The 15,518-nt window shown below is 66.9% G+C and overlaps 2 protein-coding genes across 2 annotated transcripts; one reads left to right on the forward strand and one right to left on the reverse strand.

Moving 5' to 3' along the window:
* Positions 1–202: 202 nt before the first annotated feature.
* On the reverse strand, positions 203–7,315 carry EXTL1 (exostosin like glycosyltransferase 1). The gene is made up of 11 exons (XM_066335040.1): positions 7,213–7,315; positions 5,784–7,028; positions 2,922–3,015; positions 2,733–2,840; positions 2,189–2,308; positions 1,974–2,106; positions 1,767–1,885; positions 1,390–1,485; positions 1,212–1,298; positions 923–1,083; positions 203–844 (listed from the first exon to the last, which is right to left on the reverse strand). Exons 2-11 carry the CDS (start codon positions 6,716–6,718, stop codon positions 424–426), a joined length of 2,274 nt encoding a protein of 757 aa, XP_066191137.1. The 5' UTR covers positions 6,719–7,028; positions 7,213–7,315; the 3' UTR covers positions 203–423.
* Positions 7,316–11,543: 4,228 nt separating this feature from the next.
* On the forward strand, positions 11,544–15,096 carry PAFAH2 (platelet activating factor acetylhydrolase 2). The gene is made up of 10 exons (XM_066335414.1): positions 11,544–11,627; positions 11,756–11,903; positions 12,050–12,146; positions 12,238–12,306; positions 12,404–12,518; positions 13,723–13,836; positions 14,103–14,194; positions 14,286–14,456; positions 14,570–14,718; positions 14,865–15,096. Exons 1-10 carry the CDS (start codon positions 11,544–11,546, stop codon positions 14,957–14,959), a joined length of 1,134 nt encoding a protein of 377 aa, XP_066191511.1. The 3' UTR covers positions 14,960–15,096.
* Positions 15,097–15,518: the final 422 nt, after the last annotated feature.

Below are 15,518 nucleotides of genomic sequence, written 5' to 3' on the forward strand. Positions count from 1 at the left end.
AGACAGCTGAAACAGCCCTTTTCCCCTCTCCGGGCAGTGCTGCGAGGCAAGGGGCTCTGGGCTGCCCAGGGACTGTGGGGACCCAGCTGGAGGGAGGTCGGGAGGTCACACACATCTCTTATCGCTCCTCTGTTTGCTCTCGGGGAGCTGAAGGACTCTCCCTCCCCGCAGGCCCGGGCGGTTTGCCCGGGTTATTCCCAGGCTGCCGATGGCAGAAGCGTTGGAGCACACAAAAACTGGTGCTCCCAGCGCTCCGGGCGCTTCTCCCACATCCCACAGCCGCCATCCGGATCTTACCTCTCCACCCTCCTTTATTGCACTGGTAAAACCCAATAACGAGTAAAACCCCGTCAGCGGCGGCCGCCTGCTCCCCGCGAGGGCTCGGGAACGGGACACCCGGAGCCGGGCGCACCCCGGCAGCCCTCACGCCTTCTCCAGGCCCGGGTATTTCTTGCGCAGGACGGAGACCTGGTCCTTGTAGAGGACGGGGTCGAGGCGCAGCTGCGAGGACACCAGGGGCATGTAACCAAACCAGTCGGCCAACTGGTTCAGGCAGTCCTGCCGCTGGGAGAAACGCCGGCTGCCGGCCGTGCCCTTGGCCTTGGCAGGAGCCGAGCGCGGGGCTGGGGGGCTCCGCTGCCCGGCCGGGGGGGTCCCATCCCCACACTCCGCCTGCTGGGCCAGCCCCTCCTTGTGCTGCTTCCGCTGGGTCACCTTGACGGGCGGCAGCTTGGTGACAGCGGCCACCAGCACGTTCATCAGGATGTCCTCGCAGGCGGCCAGCCCGTCCACCAGCTCCCGCAGCCCCGCGGGCAGGTACTGGGTGAAGAGGCTGTGGTAGTACCTGGAGAGCAGAAAACGGGGTGAGGGGCAGGGTGTGGCCGATCCCCCCGGTCCCCGCGGCCCCTCCCCGGCCGGGTACCGGTGGTAGAAGGCGGCGGCGGTGAGGACGATGGAGAGCTCGTTGGTCCATTGGGAGGTGTAGCCCCAGCGGCCCTGCTCGGGGTCCCAGAAGTGGCTCCGCGTGGGGAAGCCCACGATGCGCTCGGGGAAGCTGCGCCACACCGAGAAGGCAAAGTCCACCTGGCACGGCACGGGCACGGGGTCACCCACGGCGGGGTCACCCACCGCCGCCCCCGGAGGACACGGGGACGTGGGGACAGCCCTGTGGTGACCACTGAGCATCCCAGGGAGCGGGGCCGTGGCCTGACCTCGCTGGTGGAGAGGCTGGTGTCCTCGTCCAGGCTCAGCACCGCGTCCGTCTGGATGGCCTCGAAGGGGAAGAAGCGGTGGCTGAGCTGCGGAGGGAGGACACAGTGGGGCTGTGGGGTGGCTGCTCCAGCTCCCTGCCCGTGCCCCAGAGCCCCGCCTGCATCCTGCCCCTCTCACCTTCCTCCTGCCCGCGATGATGGTCAGCGGCACGGCGCTCTGGGGCCACTTCCCGCTCGGGGGTGGTGGCTTCTCGCAGCTCCACAGGACCACGATCTGCAAGGGGAGGACAGGTGAGGCCAGAGGGGTTTGGTGGGTTCTCTGCGCCAGCCCAAAACCATCCCAAGACCATCTGGAGCAGGATAAACTCCCAGGCAGTCCCACCTCCACCCCTGAGGGCTGCGGACACGGCTCTGCCCACCCAAAGGTGACACCACCGGCCACCCCCTCCGCCCCTAAATCCACCCATCCCCTCTCTGACCCACGGCACCCAGCCCCATCATCCTGCTGCATCCCTGGGAGCTGCACTGGGTGACACAGGACTCAGCTCCTCCTACCTGGGCACAGTACTGGGACCCAGAGACAGCTTGGATGAGCCTGAGGATGGGCTGGGACAGAGACCCCGCTTGTGAGACCACCCGGATTAAAGCCGTGAACTTCTTGGAGGGGCTGTAGCCTGAAAAAAAGGGATGGGAAAGGGGAAGGAGAGGTGTTGTGGCACGCCCGGAGCTTGCCGTGCTCAGCCGGGGCAGGCAGGATCCTACCGTGCTGCAGGTAGTAGAAGGGGAAATCCCCGAGGTGGGTGGAGAACTCGGGCAGGACCAGGAGCCCCCCGGGCAGCGCGTTCCAGAGGAGGCGGGAGCGGGAGCGGTGCGGAGACAGCCGGTCCTTGATGATCTGCCAGAGGCCCGAGTGATGCTCCAGCACCCCGGCTGTGAGCCTGGCAGCTGGGCACGGCCGTGAGGGGTGGGGGGCTCACCTCCAGCGTGGTGTGCACGATCTTGTCCACGGAGGAGAAGTAGGCATCCCACAGGAACTGGGTCTGCTGCTGGAAGGCCAGCACACGCTCGGGGTGGATGCAGCGCACGGCGGAGGGGATCTGTGCCGGGGGAGCAGCGGGGTCCTCACCTCAGCTTCCCCCCGGGCTGGGCTCCTTGCCTCTGTCCCCTCCAACTGTCCCAGCCATCCCAGGGGACAGCCCCTGCCCATGGATGTGGTGTCACCCTCCCCCTGTGGCGCTGCATCTCCTCTCCCTGGAGCAGCGTCGGGCGCAGGATTCCCAAGGGAATGTTTCTGGGAAGATGTTTCCCGCCTTCCCCCCGGGATGAGCAGTGCCCCAGGGCTGCTGCTGGGCTGGGACCCCCACTCCAGGCTGGCTCAGACCCTCCTGCATCTGCCCACGGGAGCACTGCCCGGCTCAGCTGAGGGGGGTTCACCCCCAGACTTGGCTGGGGGCTGCACCAGCGCTGGCATCAGGGCTGGGGCTCTGGCGGCGGGCGTGGGGCAGGATCTGGACCCGGTACCTGCAGCAGGAGCCTCTCGCTGCCCACCACAGCAGCTTTGCCCCAGTCGATGGCCTCGGAGAAGGGCAGCTCCCAGCCGTCGCTCAGCAGCACCGGGATGCAGGCGGCCTGTGGGGGGACCCCGCGGGCTGGGACTGAGCCCCCCGGACCCCGCCGAGGGGGTCCCGGGTGCCCGTGCCCACCCTGTACCTGCAGAGCCTCGAGGAAGCGGAAGGAGCCCAAGCGCCTGCCCCGGGGCACGATGCAGAAGGTGGAGTTGTGCAGCAGCTCCTGGTAGTCGAACCTGGAGTGGGAGATGGGCTGGGGGTCAGGCGTGGGTCCCTCCTCTGCCGTGGGCGGCCCGGGAGGCGCTGCTGGCCCCCGGCGGGCGTGGAGCCAGCCCAGGGCAGCGTTGGGATCAGTTTGGGCAGATTTGGGCTCTGAACGTCCCTGGGGCTGTGGGAGCAGAGATCTCCTGGGTGATGAAGGGATGTACCTGGGCAAGAACGGGGTCAGGAGAGGACCCAAGTGCCCTTCAAAGGCACGAGCCAGCTCCTCCCAGCGCCCAGCAATGACACCCCAGGCAAAGCCACCACCCGAGCCCGCGAGCCCGAAAGTGCAGCGACTCCTGCGCCGTGCCCAGCCTTGCCGGGCAGGAGCAGCCGGGCAGGAGCAGCCTTGCCGGGCAGGAGCAGCCGGGCAGGAGCAGCCTTGCCGGGCAGGAGCAGCCCTGCTGCCCTGGCAGAGTCCCGGGGTGGGCAGTGAGGGCCGGGCTGGCCCGTGGGGCTCTCAAAGCCCCTTCTGTGCCGGGCCGGGGAGAGGCTCGGCCGCTGCCGGGTCCCTGCGGCCGCGCCGGAAAATCCAATATTGACTTTAGGTCGGGACAAACGCCGTCTGTTCCTGCCTCGGGGAGGGGCAGCGGCTCCTCCATGGGCCCCGGGGACTCGCACGGTCCGGCCGCGTGGGTGGGAGGCTAAAAAGAGCCCTTGGAACGTGTCGGTCCCCGGAGGAAGGGTGTCCCCGCGGAGGGAACGAGGGGCTGGTGCCAGGCTGGGAGCTGAGGTTGTGTCACCTCCGCGGCTGCTGGAGAACTCCGGCACATCCCGGCGCTCTGCGATGTGGGAAATCAGCCCCGATGCCAAGGCACAGAGTTTTACAATAAACCCCGCCTCTGTATGAACCTCCCCAATGTCTCCAAAGGATGCCAAAACCTTGACCCGTTAACTCTGAAAATCCCCGCCGGGCAACCGGAGGGGTGACAGCGGCTCCAAGAGCACCGAGACCCCGCCGCGAAACCACGGCAGCGACAGTCCCGTCCCCGGGGCCAGCCCCGGCTGTCACCGCTCCTCGGGGACCCCGGGCACCCCCGGGGGCCATTCCGGCACCGGGTGGGCACAGGGACCCGGGGGGTTCCCGTCGCCGGTGCCGCGGGGACCTGGCGCCGCCGGGGCTGCGGGCCCGAAGGCTCCCCATGGAAATACTTGGTTCCTGACGCGCTGCGGTTTCCGGGCAATCGCCCTCAGGGTTTCCTTGTTTTGTCAGCAGCCGCGCTCCCTTCGCCCGGCCCCTCCGTGCCTCCGGCCGGGCACCGCGCCACCGGCACCGGCGGCTGCACAGAGCCTTGCCCAGCCCGCGGTGGCGGCTCCGAGCGCGGAGCAGCGGGGCCGCGGTGCTGCCACAAGCCGCCCTTTATCCCAGAACAGAACCGGATTGTTTGGGCCATGAGGAGGATGATGGAGCAGAGCCTTCCTCTGCTCCCCGAGCTGCCTCCGCCGTCACAGCACCAGGTGAAGGGGGCGGCCAGGGTCTCACTTTGTCCCCTCGCCGCTGGCCTGTCCCCTGCCCGAGTCCGGGAACATCTCCCGGGGCAGGAGGGCATCCATCCCCGCGGGACGTCGGGCAGAGCTGGCGCTGCTGGAGACGCCGGTGGTTTCTTGCCCCGTGTCCCTCAGGGACCGGCGGGGTGGTGGAGGCTGGGGTCACACACGAGAGCGCTGCCCTGTGCCACGTGCTCCCCATCCCTCCTCTGGCCAAAGCCATCCTGGGAGAGGTGTAAATCTCCCTGTGTTTGCAAACAGCCTTAGGGGATTACCCGGGTGGGCGGATGGGGGGGAATTCTCACCCCGCTGCCCCTTGGCACAGCCTGGGGCTGACCTTGGGCCCGCTGTCCTGCCGACCCCACTGTCCTGCCGTGCCCCATCCCAAAGAGACTCCTCCAGACAGGGCCACGTGGTGCCTGACCCATCCCAAAGCCCCGGCTAATCCCAGTACCAGCACCCCAGTTCCACTTTTACCTCCCGGCACCTCCTAAGACGCTTTGAGGATGATGCCCGACGTGGTCTCTCCCCATCTGCTCTCCAGCCTGGTGGCTGGGGATGCCCCCAGGCAGTGGGACGGGGACCTGCCCACTCTCTGTGGGATGGGGTCTGTGTTTACCAGCCCTGGATTTGGCAGCTGACGATGGGTCCCAAGCAGAGGGATGGGGAGGTGAGGAGCTGCCGTGTGTCCCCGCAGAGCAGAACCCCCCAAACTCACAGAACTTCATACCCCCCAGTTTTTCCACCAGCGTGTCCATCACCCGCTGCTGCCACCAGGTCCATTTGTGGTGGGGACACAGGAGGAGCCCCACCCACCACCACCAGTTAAGCTCAGGGCTGCCCACACTGGGACGCGCAGAGCCCCGCCAGTTTTGTGGGATTTTCAGTGGAGCCAGTGAGGGGGGGACGTTTCGGGCTCATCTCCAAGAGAAACGTTTACGTTGGGGGAGAGCGGGAGGGGGGAGAAGAAAAGCGTCATTCATCAGCCTTCGGAAAAAGGGAAATCGTATTAGAGGCGGTGGCAGCGATTGCAGATAAGAGCTGCTCTCGCCAGATTACTCCAACTTTAATACAGAGCAGGGCAGCCCTGAGCAGTCAGCGCCTGGCTCCCCACCGCGCAGTGAAACCCTCACCCATCTCAGGAGAGCCCCAAACTTCCCTCTGCAGCTCCAGCCGCCACAGACGGCCCCACAGAGAGGCAGGAACACTTGTGGGGTGCCCCACACCTTCCCTTCCCGCCCCATCTCTGACTCACCTCTCATAGTCCACGTTATCCTTGTCACAGCGCGTGTCCTTGTGCTTCTCCCAGTCCTTGCCGTGCTTGCAGGTGGTGAGGGAGATGATGTCCTTGCCGTTGTGGATGTGGTGCAGTGCGTTCCTGGTGCCCGAGCCGATGCCCGTCAGGTACCTCTTCCCCTTGAACACCAACAAGTATTTCTTTTTGGGGGGCACCGAGTCCTGGTACAGCCAGCCCCTGTCGCCGCCACGCTGCGGGTGATCCTTGGGGAACAGAGGGATGGAGACGTCAAAGCCAGGCCGAAAGCTGTGCGTGTCGAAGCTGGCTTTGGCCAGGATGGCCTGGCCGATGTCGAAGCCCAGCTCCCCGGTGTAGCCGGGCCAGGTGCCCGAGTAGAGGTTGAAGATGAGGTGGTTCCTGCCGCCGTTCCACAGGGGAAACCCGCGGATTTTCTCGTCCACGTCGCGGACGTACTGCGCCGAGAGGTGGTCACGGTCCAGCGTGTCAATGCTGAGGATGAACAGACAGGCCTCCTCGGGGTTCCCCGTGTGGTAGCGCGAGCGCTCGATGGAGCTCAGGATTTTGCCGTAGGTCTCCGAGACGGGCTGGCCCCGCTCCTGGGGGTAGGTGAACACTTTGAAGCCGTGCCTCTCGCACCTGGAGAAGTCGAAGCAGGTTTCCATCCGGCATCCGCCGCTCCCGTAGACGCTCAGCCACGCCGCCCGCCGCTCCCGGGGGGACAGCAGGGAAAGGTCCTCATCCCTCTGCAGCTCCTCGGGGTCTGCAAAGCTCCTGAGGAGGGTCCGATCCGTCCAGTGGGGCCAGTTCCTCCGGGCTTCTGCCTTCCTCCCGGAAAAGAAAGCGAAACGGCGCAGCTGATCCCCTCCAAAGAAGAATAGCAGGAGCCAAGAGGCAAGGAAAGTCAGGAAAAGGTATTTCTTCCTGGTCTGCATAGGTTCACACGCGGCCCCAGCTCCTCATCGGCCTCAGATGGGTGCCAGAGTCCGGTCAAGAGGCCGATGTTCCCAACCCCAGGTGGGTGGTGGGTCGGCTCCTGGCCCCCAGGTACTGTCCTGTGTCCTTGCAGCCTGTGACAATCCCCACTTTCTGCCCGCTCTGCCCAGGGCTGTGCTGTTTTCTCGGGACAGTCCTGGTATCCGGCTGCAGAGCAGAGCCCGGTGCCCCGGTGTCCCAGCCGCTCACTTCTCCGGGCCCCCGAGCCGCGACAATGACATTTCCATCGCTTGACCCAGCTTCAAATCCCTGGAGAAAGGGAGAGGTCGCGCCGTCACCGTCCTGTCGCCGCCAGCCGTGTCACCACAAGTGGCTCCACACATCCCTGCGGCGGGACCCCCCTCCTCAACTCCCTTGGGAATAAAACCCCGGGAACAAACCCTCCCGCAGCCACCGGAGCCCCCCTCTCATCCCTGCCCGGTTCCCCCGTTACCTTCGGGGAGTGGCCGGCCCCGGTGGGTGTCGGGCCGCCGTGTCCCGGAGCCCCGATGGCCGGCTGCCCGCGGCTCCGGGCTGCATCCCCGGCTGGAAAGGCGGCGGAGCGGCCCCGCCGGGCTCCCGGTGCGCGGCCGGGCGGAGGAGCCGCTGCGGGAGGCTCCGCACAGCCCCGCTCCCGGGGCTGGGGCTCCTTGTCACCTTGTCCGTCTGTCCCTACGCTGGGCTCTCTGTTCCCGTGTCCCCCCGGCTGCCTGCCCAAGACCCCAGCTGCTCTGCCCTGTCCTCCTGTCCTTCCCCGGGACTGGCTGTCCCCTGTCCGTCTGTGTCCCCTCCGGGGCTAACTGTCCCGCTGTCCCTTGTCCCCTTCGGAGCTGGCTGTCCCCTGTCCGTCTGTCCCGCTGGGACTGTCTGTGCCCTGTCCCCTCCCAGATCTGGCTGTCCCTCTGCCGTCCGTGTGTCTGTCCCGCCCAGGGCTGGCTGTCCCCGGTTCCCCCCCGGAGCCTGCCGTGCGCTGTCGGTGCCGGCGGGGGTGGCTGTCCCCGTGTCCGTGTCCGTGTCCCGCTGTCCTCCCGGTGCCGGTGGTCCCGTGTCCCCCCCGCGCTCCACGTGCCCCCCGCCCGCATCTGGTGCTCCGCGCCCTGGCCCCGCCCCCTCCCTGTTTGCCCCGCCCCCAGCCTCCCATTGGCTCACATCTCATAGGAGTGGGCGTGTCCTGCGGAGCCCCGCCCCTCGGCGCGCTCCCATTGGCCGCGCCCACGTGGGATGGGCGGGGGGAATTCCCGCGTGGGGCGGGGGTCCCGGGGGGCGGGGCCTGAGCGGGGACCCACCCGAGCCCGTGTCCCCGTGTCCCCGTGTCCCCGTGTCCCCCTGTCCCCCTGTCCCCCTGTCCCCGTGTCCCCGTGTCCCCGTGTCCCCGTGTCCCCCTGTCCCCGTGTCCCCGTGTCCCCCTGTCCCCCTGTCCCCGTGTCCCCCTGTCCCCGTGTCCCCCTGTCCCTCTGTCCCCGTGTCCCTCTGTCCCCGTATCCTCCTGTTCCTCTGTTCCCGTGCCCCTGTTGTCCCCATGTCCCCCTGGCCCCATGTCCCTCCGTGTCCCCCTGGCCCCGTGTCCCCCTATCCCTCTATCCCCCTGTCCCCGTGATCCCCGTGATCCCCGTGATCCCCAGATCTCAGCCCCTCTGTTCCCCGGGGACCCCCAAAGGGACGGGGCCGTTCCAGGGCAGCGATGGGCTCATGGGTCAGCGTGGGGAGCCGGGACAGACACACAGCTGAGGCCACCTCCAGCAGTGACACCCTCGGGTTCCAGCGACCCCCGGGCTCCAAGGACACGCCAGGGGTGGCAGGTTGGAAGGGATGAGCCCTTCTGCATCCTGGCAATGTCACCGGCAGCTCCCAACACGGCCACGGCCCGGGGACTGTGGGGTTCACCCTCTCAGGGGGCAGAGATGGGGTCCCCGTGAAAGGCTGTCCCTGCGAACACTGAGCCCAGTGTGGGGGTCCCCGGTGACAGGACAGACCCCCGGGGCTCACCAGGGACCCCCACGGCCCCGCTGGGCTCAGCTGGAAACAAGAGCAGGATGGCCCCAAACAGCCAGGCTGTCACCCACCGCCTCCGCCCAGGCCCCTCTCCCGGGGTGGCTTTGCGGGGTGATTTGGGGGTGCCGGGGGGCTGACCCCATTCCGGAGAGCCGGGCGTGGGCCGGGCCCGGCAGCACCGACACGTCGGGGCTCGTCTCTCCCGCCCCGTCCCGGCATCCGCGGCCACGGCCCTGCCCCGGCGGCCGGGCAAGCCGGGACCGGAGCGCTGGAGCCCGGCCACGGGCGTGACAGCCCGGCATGGGTGTGACAGCGCGGTCCTGGGTGTGACAGCCCGGCATGGGTGTGACAGCCCGGTCCTGGGTGTGACAGCGCGGCCACGGGTGTGACAGCCCGGTCCTGGGTGTGACAGCCCGGCCATGGGTGTGACAGCCCGGCCCTGGGTGTGACAGCCCGGCCCTGGGTGTGACAGCCCGGCCATGGGTGTGACAGCCCGGTCCTGGGTGTGACAGCCCGGCCACGGGTGTGACAGCGCGGCCGTGGGTGTGACAGCCCGGCCATAGGTGTGACAGCCCGGTCCTGGGTGTGACAGCGCGGTCCTGGGTGTGACAGCCCGGCCATAGGTGTGACAGCCCGGCCATGGGTGTGACAGCCCCGTCCTGGGTGTGACAGCGCGGCCACGGGTGTGACAGCCCGGTCCTGGGTGTGACAGCCCGGTCCTGGGGATGACAGCCCGGCCACGGGTGTGACAGCCCGGTCCTGGGTGTGACAGCCCGGTCCTGGGGATGACAGCCCGGCCACGGGTGTGACAGCCCGGCCGTGGGTGTGACAGCCCGGCCACGGGTGTGACAGCCCGGCCATGGGTGTGACAGCCCGGCCACGGGTGTGACAGCCCGGTCCTGGGTGTGACAGCCCGGCCACGGGTGTGACAGCCCGGCCCTGGGTGTGACAGCCCGGCCATGGGTGTGACAGCTCGGACACGGGTGTGACAGCCCGGCCACGGGTGTGACAGCCCGGCCACGGGTGTGACAGCCCGGCCCTGGGTGTGACAGCCCGGCCATGGGTGTGACAGCTCGGACACGGGTGTGACAGCCCGGCCAGCCCCAGCCTGCGGCTGTCCCCATCGCTGAGGGCACGGGCCGGGGTCCCTCTGCCTGCCCCAGCCCCAGGGACCCAAGGGACACAGAGCCTGGGCTCTATCCGGCGCTTAGCGTGTGCCTCAGTTTCCCCCGTCACCCACGGGAGCCCGGAGTGGGGCTGCGTGTGCGGGAGCTTGCTAGAGACGGTTTTCACCGAATCTTTGGGTATTTATTTGCCAGCCTGGGTGGCTCGGCCCCGCAGGGAATTAATCCCTGGCCGCAGAGGGGATTACTGGGGACCTGGGGCCGCTTGAGCTCCAGAAAGCGGATTAAGCAAAGGACAGGGAACGTGGGGATGGGCAGTGAGAGCCCCAGAGCAGCGCTGGCCTCTGGGGGGGACAAGGGGACAGTCCTGGGGACAGGAACGCGGCCGGGTACAGACACAGACGGGGCAGCCCTGGGGCTGGGGGGCTGCCCACCAGCACAGCCCCTGCAGAGGGGCCACGGCCGCCGGGGGGCACGGGGGTGTTGTCGTGAACTGGGGGCACTGGGAGTTGTCATTCTGTGCTGGTGACACCGGGAGTTGTCATTCTGTGCGGGTGACACCGGGAGCTGTGCCCTGTCCCGAGCTCAGTGGCTGCTGTGATCTCGGACTGGGGACACTGGGAGCTGTCATTCTGTGCCAGTGACACCGGGAGCCGTGTCCCGTACTGGTGGCTACTGGGAGCTGTAGTCCGGGCCCCGGGAGGCGCTGGGAGCTGTAGGGCAGGGTACACTGGGGCGTGCTGGGAGCTGTGACCCGCTGAACTGGTGTGTGCTGGGAGGGGGATACTGCGGGTACTGGGAGGGAAACTTGGAGCTGGGACAGCCCTGGAGGCTCGGGAGGGACACCGGGAGCTGCGCGGGGAGCTCGGGGTGGGGACACCGGGAGCTTTTGGGGAGCGCTGGGAGCCGCGGAGGTGCGGGCGCTGGGAGCTGGGGTGGAACTGGGAGGCGCTGGGAGCAGTGGGGACTGTCAGGAGCCCTGGGAGCTGGGGGTCACTGGGGACTGGGGACCACCGGGAGTGCGATGGTGACTGGGGGCGCTGGGGGGAGCGCTGGGAGCACTGCGGGGACGGGCACCGCGAGGCGCTGGGAGCTGTAGTCCAGTTACGCCTACTGGGAGGTGTGGTCCGGACTGGGGCCATACTGGGAGGTGTGGTCCGGACTGGGGCCATACTGGGAGGGGTCAGGGCCATACTGGGAGGTGTGGTCCGGACTGGGGCATACTGGGAGGGGTCAGGGCCATACTGGGAGGTGTGGTTCAGGGCCATACTGGGAGGTGTGGTCCGGACTGGGGCATACTGGGAGGTGTGGTCCGGACTGGGCCATACTGGGAGGTGTGGTTCCGCAGCCCCGGGCGCTGCTGGAAGCTGTAGTTCTGCCCTGGGGGATGCAGGTCCATGTCCCCCCGTGGGTGCCAGCCCTCGGCAGTGTCCCCAGCGCTGTGTCCCCGCTGCAGGAGGGTCAGGACCCTCGGCAGCGTGGCCGTGGGGCAGCCCCACGATTCCCGGGACAGGCACGGGGGGGTCTCATCCCGGAGCAGCCCCGAGGGGACCCGAGGACAGGGGTGGGGCCGGGGTCTCCGGGGGCTGCCCGGGGTGTGGGGACAGGAGCACGGGGCCAGTTGGGGACAGACCCTGACCCGGGCTGTCCGGCCAGGCTCGGCTGCGGCATGGGGGCGATCGTGGCGCTGCCCCCGGCGCGGGGTCCCCACCCGGTGGGCTGCACGGATGTCCTGGTGGGCCACTCGCGGCAGGTACGGGCGTGGGGACGGGGACAGCGACACGCTGCCATGCAGAGCGAGGTGGCTGCAGCCTGGTTTTGGACAGGACCGCCACCCTCCGTGCCGTCCCCACCGTGTCCCCCGTTCCTTGTCTCCCTCAGGGGCTCTTCCTTCGCCTCTTTTACCCGTGCGTGGCGCGGCCGGGGGCCGCCGAGCCGCTCTGGATCCCACGGGCCGAGTACTGCGGGGCTCTGGCCGATGCCGCCCTGCGCCGCCGCTGCTGCTCTGCCCTGCTCAGCATCGCCATCGGTGAGGGGACATCCCCGCCCGGGGACCCTCAGGGAGCCCACGCTGCTTCCTTCCAGCCCAGCCCCGGGTGGGTGCTTCAGGGAGCTGTTCCTGCGGCACCCCCTGCCCGTGTCCCCCCGTTTCCCGGGGGTTTCTCCTCGCTGCAGGCTCCTGCAAGGTCCCGGTGAGCTGGAATGAGCCTCTGAAGCCCCGCAGCAGCGGGTACCCCCTGATCATCTTTTCCCACGGCCTGGGAGCCTTTCGGTACCGAGGGCAGGACAGGGACAGGGACAGGGCTGTGGGACTGGGGTGGCCCCGCTCAGACCTGCCCTGACCCCGCCGCTCCCACCTCCAGCACCTTGTACTCCTCACTCTGCTCCGAGCTGGCGTCCTGGGGCTTTGTGGTGGCAGCGCTGGAGCACAGGTGGGTGCCCAGGTCCCCGCCAAATTCCTGCTGGGGCTGGAGGGACACGGTGCCCGGGGGGGAGCCGCCGCTGTCCCCTTCCCTCCTGTCCCCACAGGGACCATTCTGCTGCCACCACCTATTTCTGCCCGGCAGAGGCTGGGACAGAGGAGTGGATCCCCTTCCAGCGGGTGCCCCAGGGGCAGAAGGAGTTTTATTTCCGAAACAAGCAGGTACCAGGGCGGGGGTCGGGGTGGGTGGGCAGAGGGGGGGTCTGCAATTCCTCCTGCATCCCTGGGGATGCTCTTCCCAATCCTGCACTGCTGCAGTGCTGGGCCTCAGCTTTCTCCTTGGAGACGAGAAAAATCTGTTCAACCTGTTTCTCTCTTGTTTTGTGGGTCTGTCTGTCCAGCTCCAGCCGAGGCTGGCAGGAACCAGCTGGGCTTTGCCATGGCCCTGGGTAATGTCCCCACGCCCTGGGGACAGCAGGACTCTGTGCCCAGCCCAGCTCTGCACCGATGCTGGGTTTGTTCCCACGTGGATTTTGGTCTCTCTGGGATTATCCCGGACAGCTGCTTGCTGGGGAGCAGGAAGGTTTCCTGCCGAGCCAAGTTCCCCCCCTCCGTTTGTTTCTGCCTCATTTAAAAGGACAACAGCAAGTGAAGATTAGTCGTGGAAAAGCTCTCTAGGAACGGAGGTGCTTTTGGCAGCCTTAAATCACCTCCCAGCCTGTTATTTTTGTGTGTCGCTCTGCCTCATGGCACATTGCACAGAAAAGAGAAACAGTTTTCCTGAACCCACGAGCAGAAGTGGCGAGGGAGAAAGAGAAAGGACTGATAAATAGAAGGACAATTTCAATCCCACCGTTTTCTGCGTTGCAGGGAGCAGGAGAGAGGTTTTCAATGGAGATTTTTGTCACCTGTCACCTTGAATGTGCACAGACATCAGCACTGGTGTCCTTAGGGCAGCTGAGGACGTGGCCTCAAAGTGGCTCCAATTAATAATTCAAATAATCCTGAATTATTTGGGATTTTAGGATGCTCCTGGGTGGTGCCCCTGAGCTGGGTTTCAGGGGGACACTCAGCTTTGCTCCTGGGTTGGGGGTTCTGGGGGTTTGGAGCAGGGGGTGGCTCGGCTGGGGAGGACCCCAGACTCTCCCTCCTCTGCTCCCCCCCAGAGCAGAGGCTTTTGCTCATCTGGTGCCAGATTAACTGAGTTAAAAGCAAACACCAAGAAGAAAGCTTTCCAAGAGCCACGCCGTGTCCCTGAGGGAGCCCCACTCCTGCTTTGGGACCTGCCCCACTCCAGGAGAGAGTGTCTGTCTCCCCTCGGAGAGAGGCACTGCAGGAAGGAGCCTGGAGGGGCCCTGGGGGAAGCTGTGAGCCCAGAGCTGTGGGGTTGGGGCTGGGATTTCCAGGGAAGGGCTGACTCTTGCAGGTTCACCAGCGAGCTCAGGAATGCGTGAGGGCACTGAGGCTCTTCCAGGACATCGCCGGTGGCAGATCTGTCCCCAACATCCTTCCCCAGGGCTGGGATCTCTCCGTGCTGAAGGTACCTGCCTCTGCCTGGGGGCTCTGGGTGCCCCTTGGTGGCAGGATCAGTCCTGGCTGCCCCAGACTTTTCCTCCTGGGATGAGAAGGCTCAGGCAGAGCCCAGCCTGCCAGCCCTGGTACCCAGAGCCCATCCCATGGCAGTGGGCACGGCATTTCCCTTCCAGGGAGACTCTGCCGATCTTCCCTTGGCTTTTTCTTCCCTAATTAGGGACCTCCAGCCCCCGTGAGGTTTGGGCTGACTCCTGAGCCCTCTCCCTTTTGCAGGACAGCCTTGACCTGACCAAAGTGGCCGTCCTGGGCCATTCCTTCGGGGGGGTGACGGCGGTGCTGGCCTTGGTGAAGGAGCCCAGCTTCAGGTGAGGCGTGGCAGGGACAAGGAGCTGCCTTGGGGACACGGGCTCATCCTGGTGGCAAGGGGAGCTCTGGGGGGTGCCTGTCCTGCTCCAGGTGTGCCGTGGCTCTGGATGCCTGGATGTTCCCCCTGGAGAACCTGCTGTACCCCGAGGTGGCCAAACCCGTGCTCTTCATCAACACTGAGAAGTTCCAGACTCCGGAGAGCGTGGCCAAAATGAAGAGGCTGAGCTCCAGGAACAGCCAGACCAGGATTGTGACCGTGCTGTGAGCCGGGGGCTGGCACCCACCCGCTGCAGGGAGCACCTCTGGGTGTCCCAGCAGGAAAACCTCCAGGTTCTGCTGCTCATCCCACCGACTCACATCCCTCCCCTCTGCAGGGGCACCGTGCACGAGGACCAGAGCGACTTTGCCTTCCTCCCCGAGAGGCTCTTCAGCCTCATCTTCGGCAGGAGGGGCACCCTGAGCCCCCACAAGGCCCTGGCCATCACCAGCCGGGCAGCTCTGGCCTTCCTGCACAGGCACCTCGGTACGGCCCAGCCCGGGGGAGCAGCCGGGGGGGCACCAGAGCCCCCTGCTTTGGGGGGCTGTGGGGCAGGCTCTGCCCCACTGAGGGGTCCCCTGGGTGGCCCCTGTCACCTGGAGGGGTGATGAGGTCACCCCGTCACTGTGCAGAGCTGCAGGAGGACTTTGGGCAGTGGGAGCAGCTCCTGGAAGGTGTCGGGGACTCGGTGGTTCCGGACTCGCCCTTCACCCGCTCGCACCTGTAGGTGCCCCGAGGGCGCTGCGGGGACTCCGGAGTGACTCCGTCCTGCAGGGAGGGCAGCAGGACGCGGGGACAGCGCTGGCGGTGAGCGAGGTGCTCGGGGAATGTGCCAGGAGCGCCCTCCCTGCTCGTGTGCCTGCGCTGAGGCAATAAAATCCCCGGGGATAAAGGCTGAGTTGGCTGTCACCGAGAAATGAAACCACCGAGGGGCTTGGCTTGGCTTGGAAGGGCTTTTAAAGACCGTCCCCAGCTCCGCTGTGGGTGGTTCAGCCACAGCTAAAAGAGCTGCAGCATCAGGGCTCCAAGCACAAGGGAAAGGAAAATCCCGTCATTGTCCTGGAAAGCCGTGCAGACGGCTGACTCCACGCCCAAACTCCGCAGGGGGAAGGAAGGAGGATGGTTTTCTGCAAGGCTGACTGCAGGGAGGAGTCTCTGAGCACCCAGTGGGTGTGGGATGGGGACTGCAGGGGACATCCCTGAGCACAGGGGACAGCCCTCGGCACAGGGGACATCCCTGAGGACAGGGACATGGACACAGGGGGAGCTGCTCATTCCCTCCCCGG

This window comes from Sylvia atricapilla, chromosome 24 (genome assembly GCF_009819655.1).
Source record: "Sylvia atricapilla isolate bSylAtr1 chromosome 24, bSylAtr1.pri, whole genome shotgun sequence".
NCBI classification, from domain to species: Eukaryota; Metazoa; Chordata; class Aves; order Passeriformes; family Sylviidae; genus Sylvia; species Sylvia atricapilla.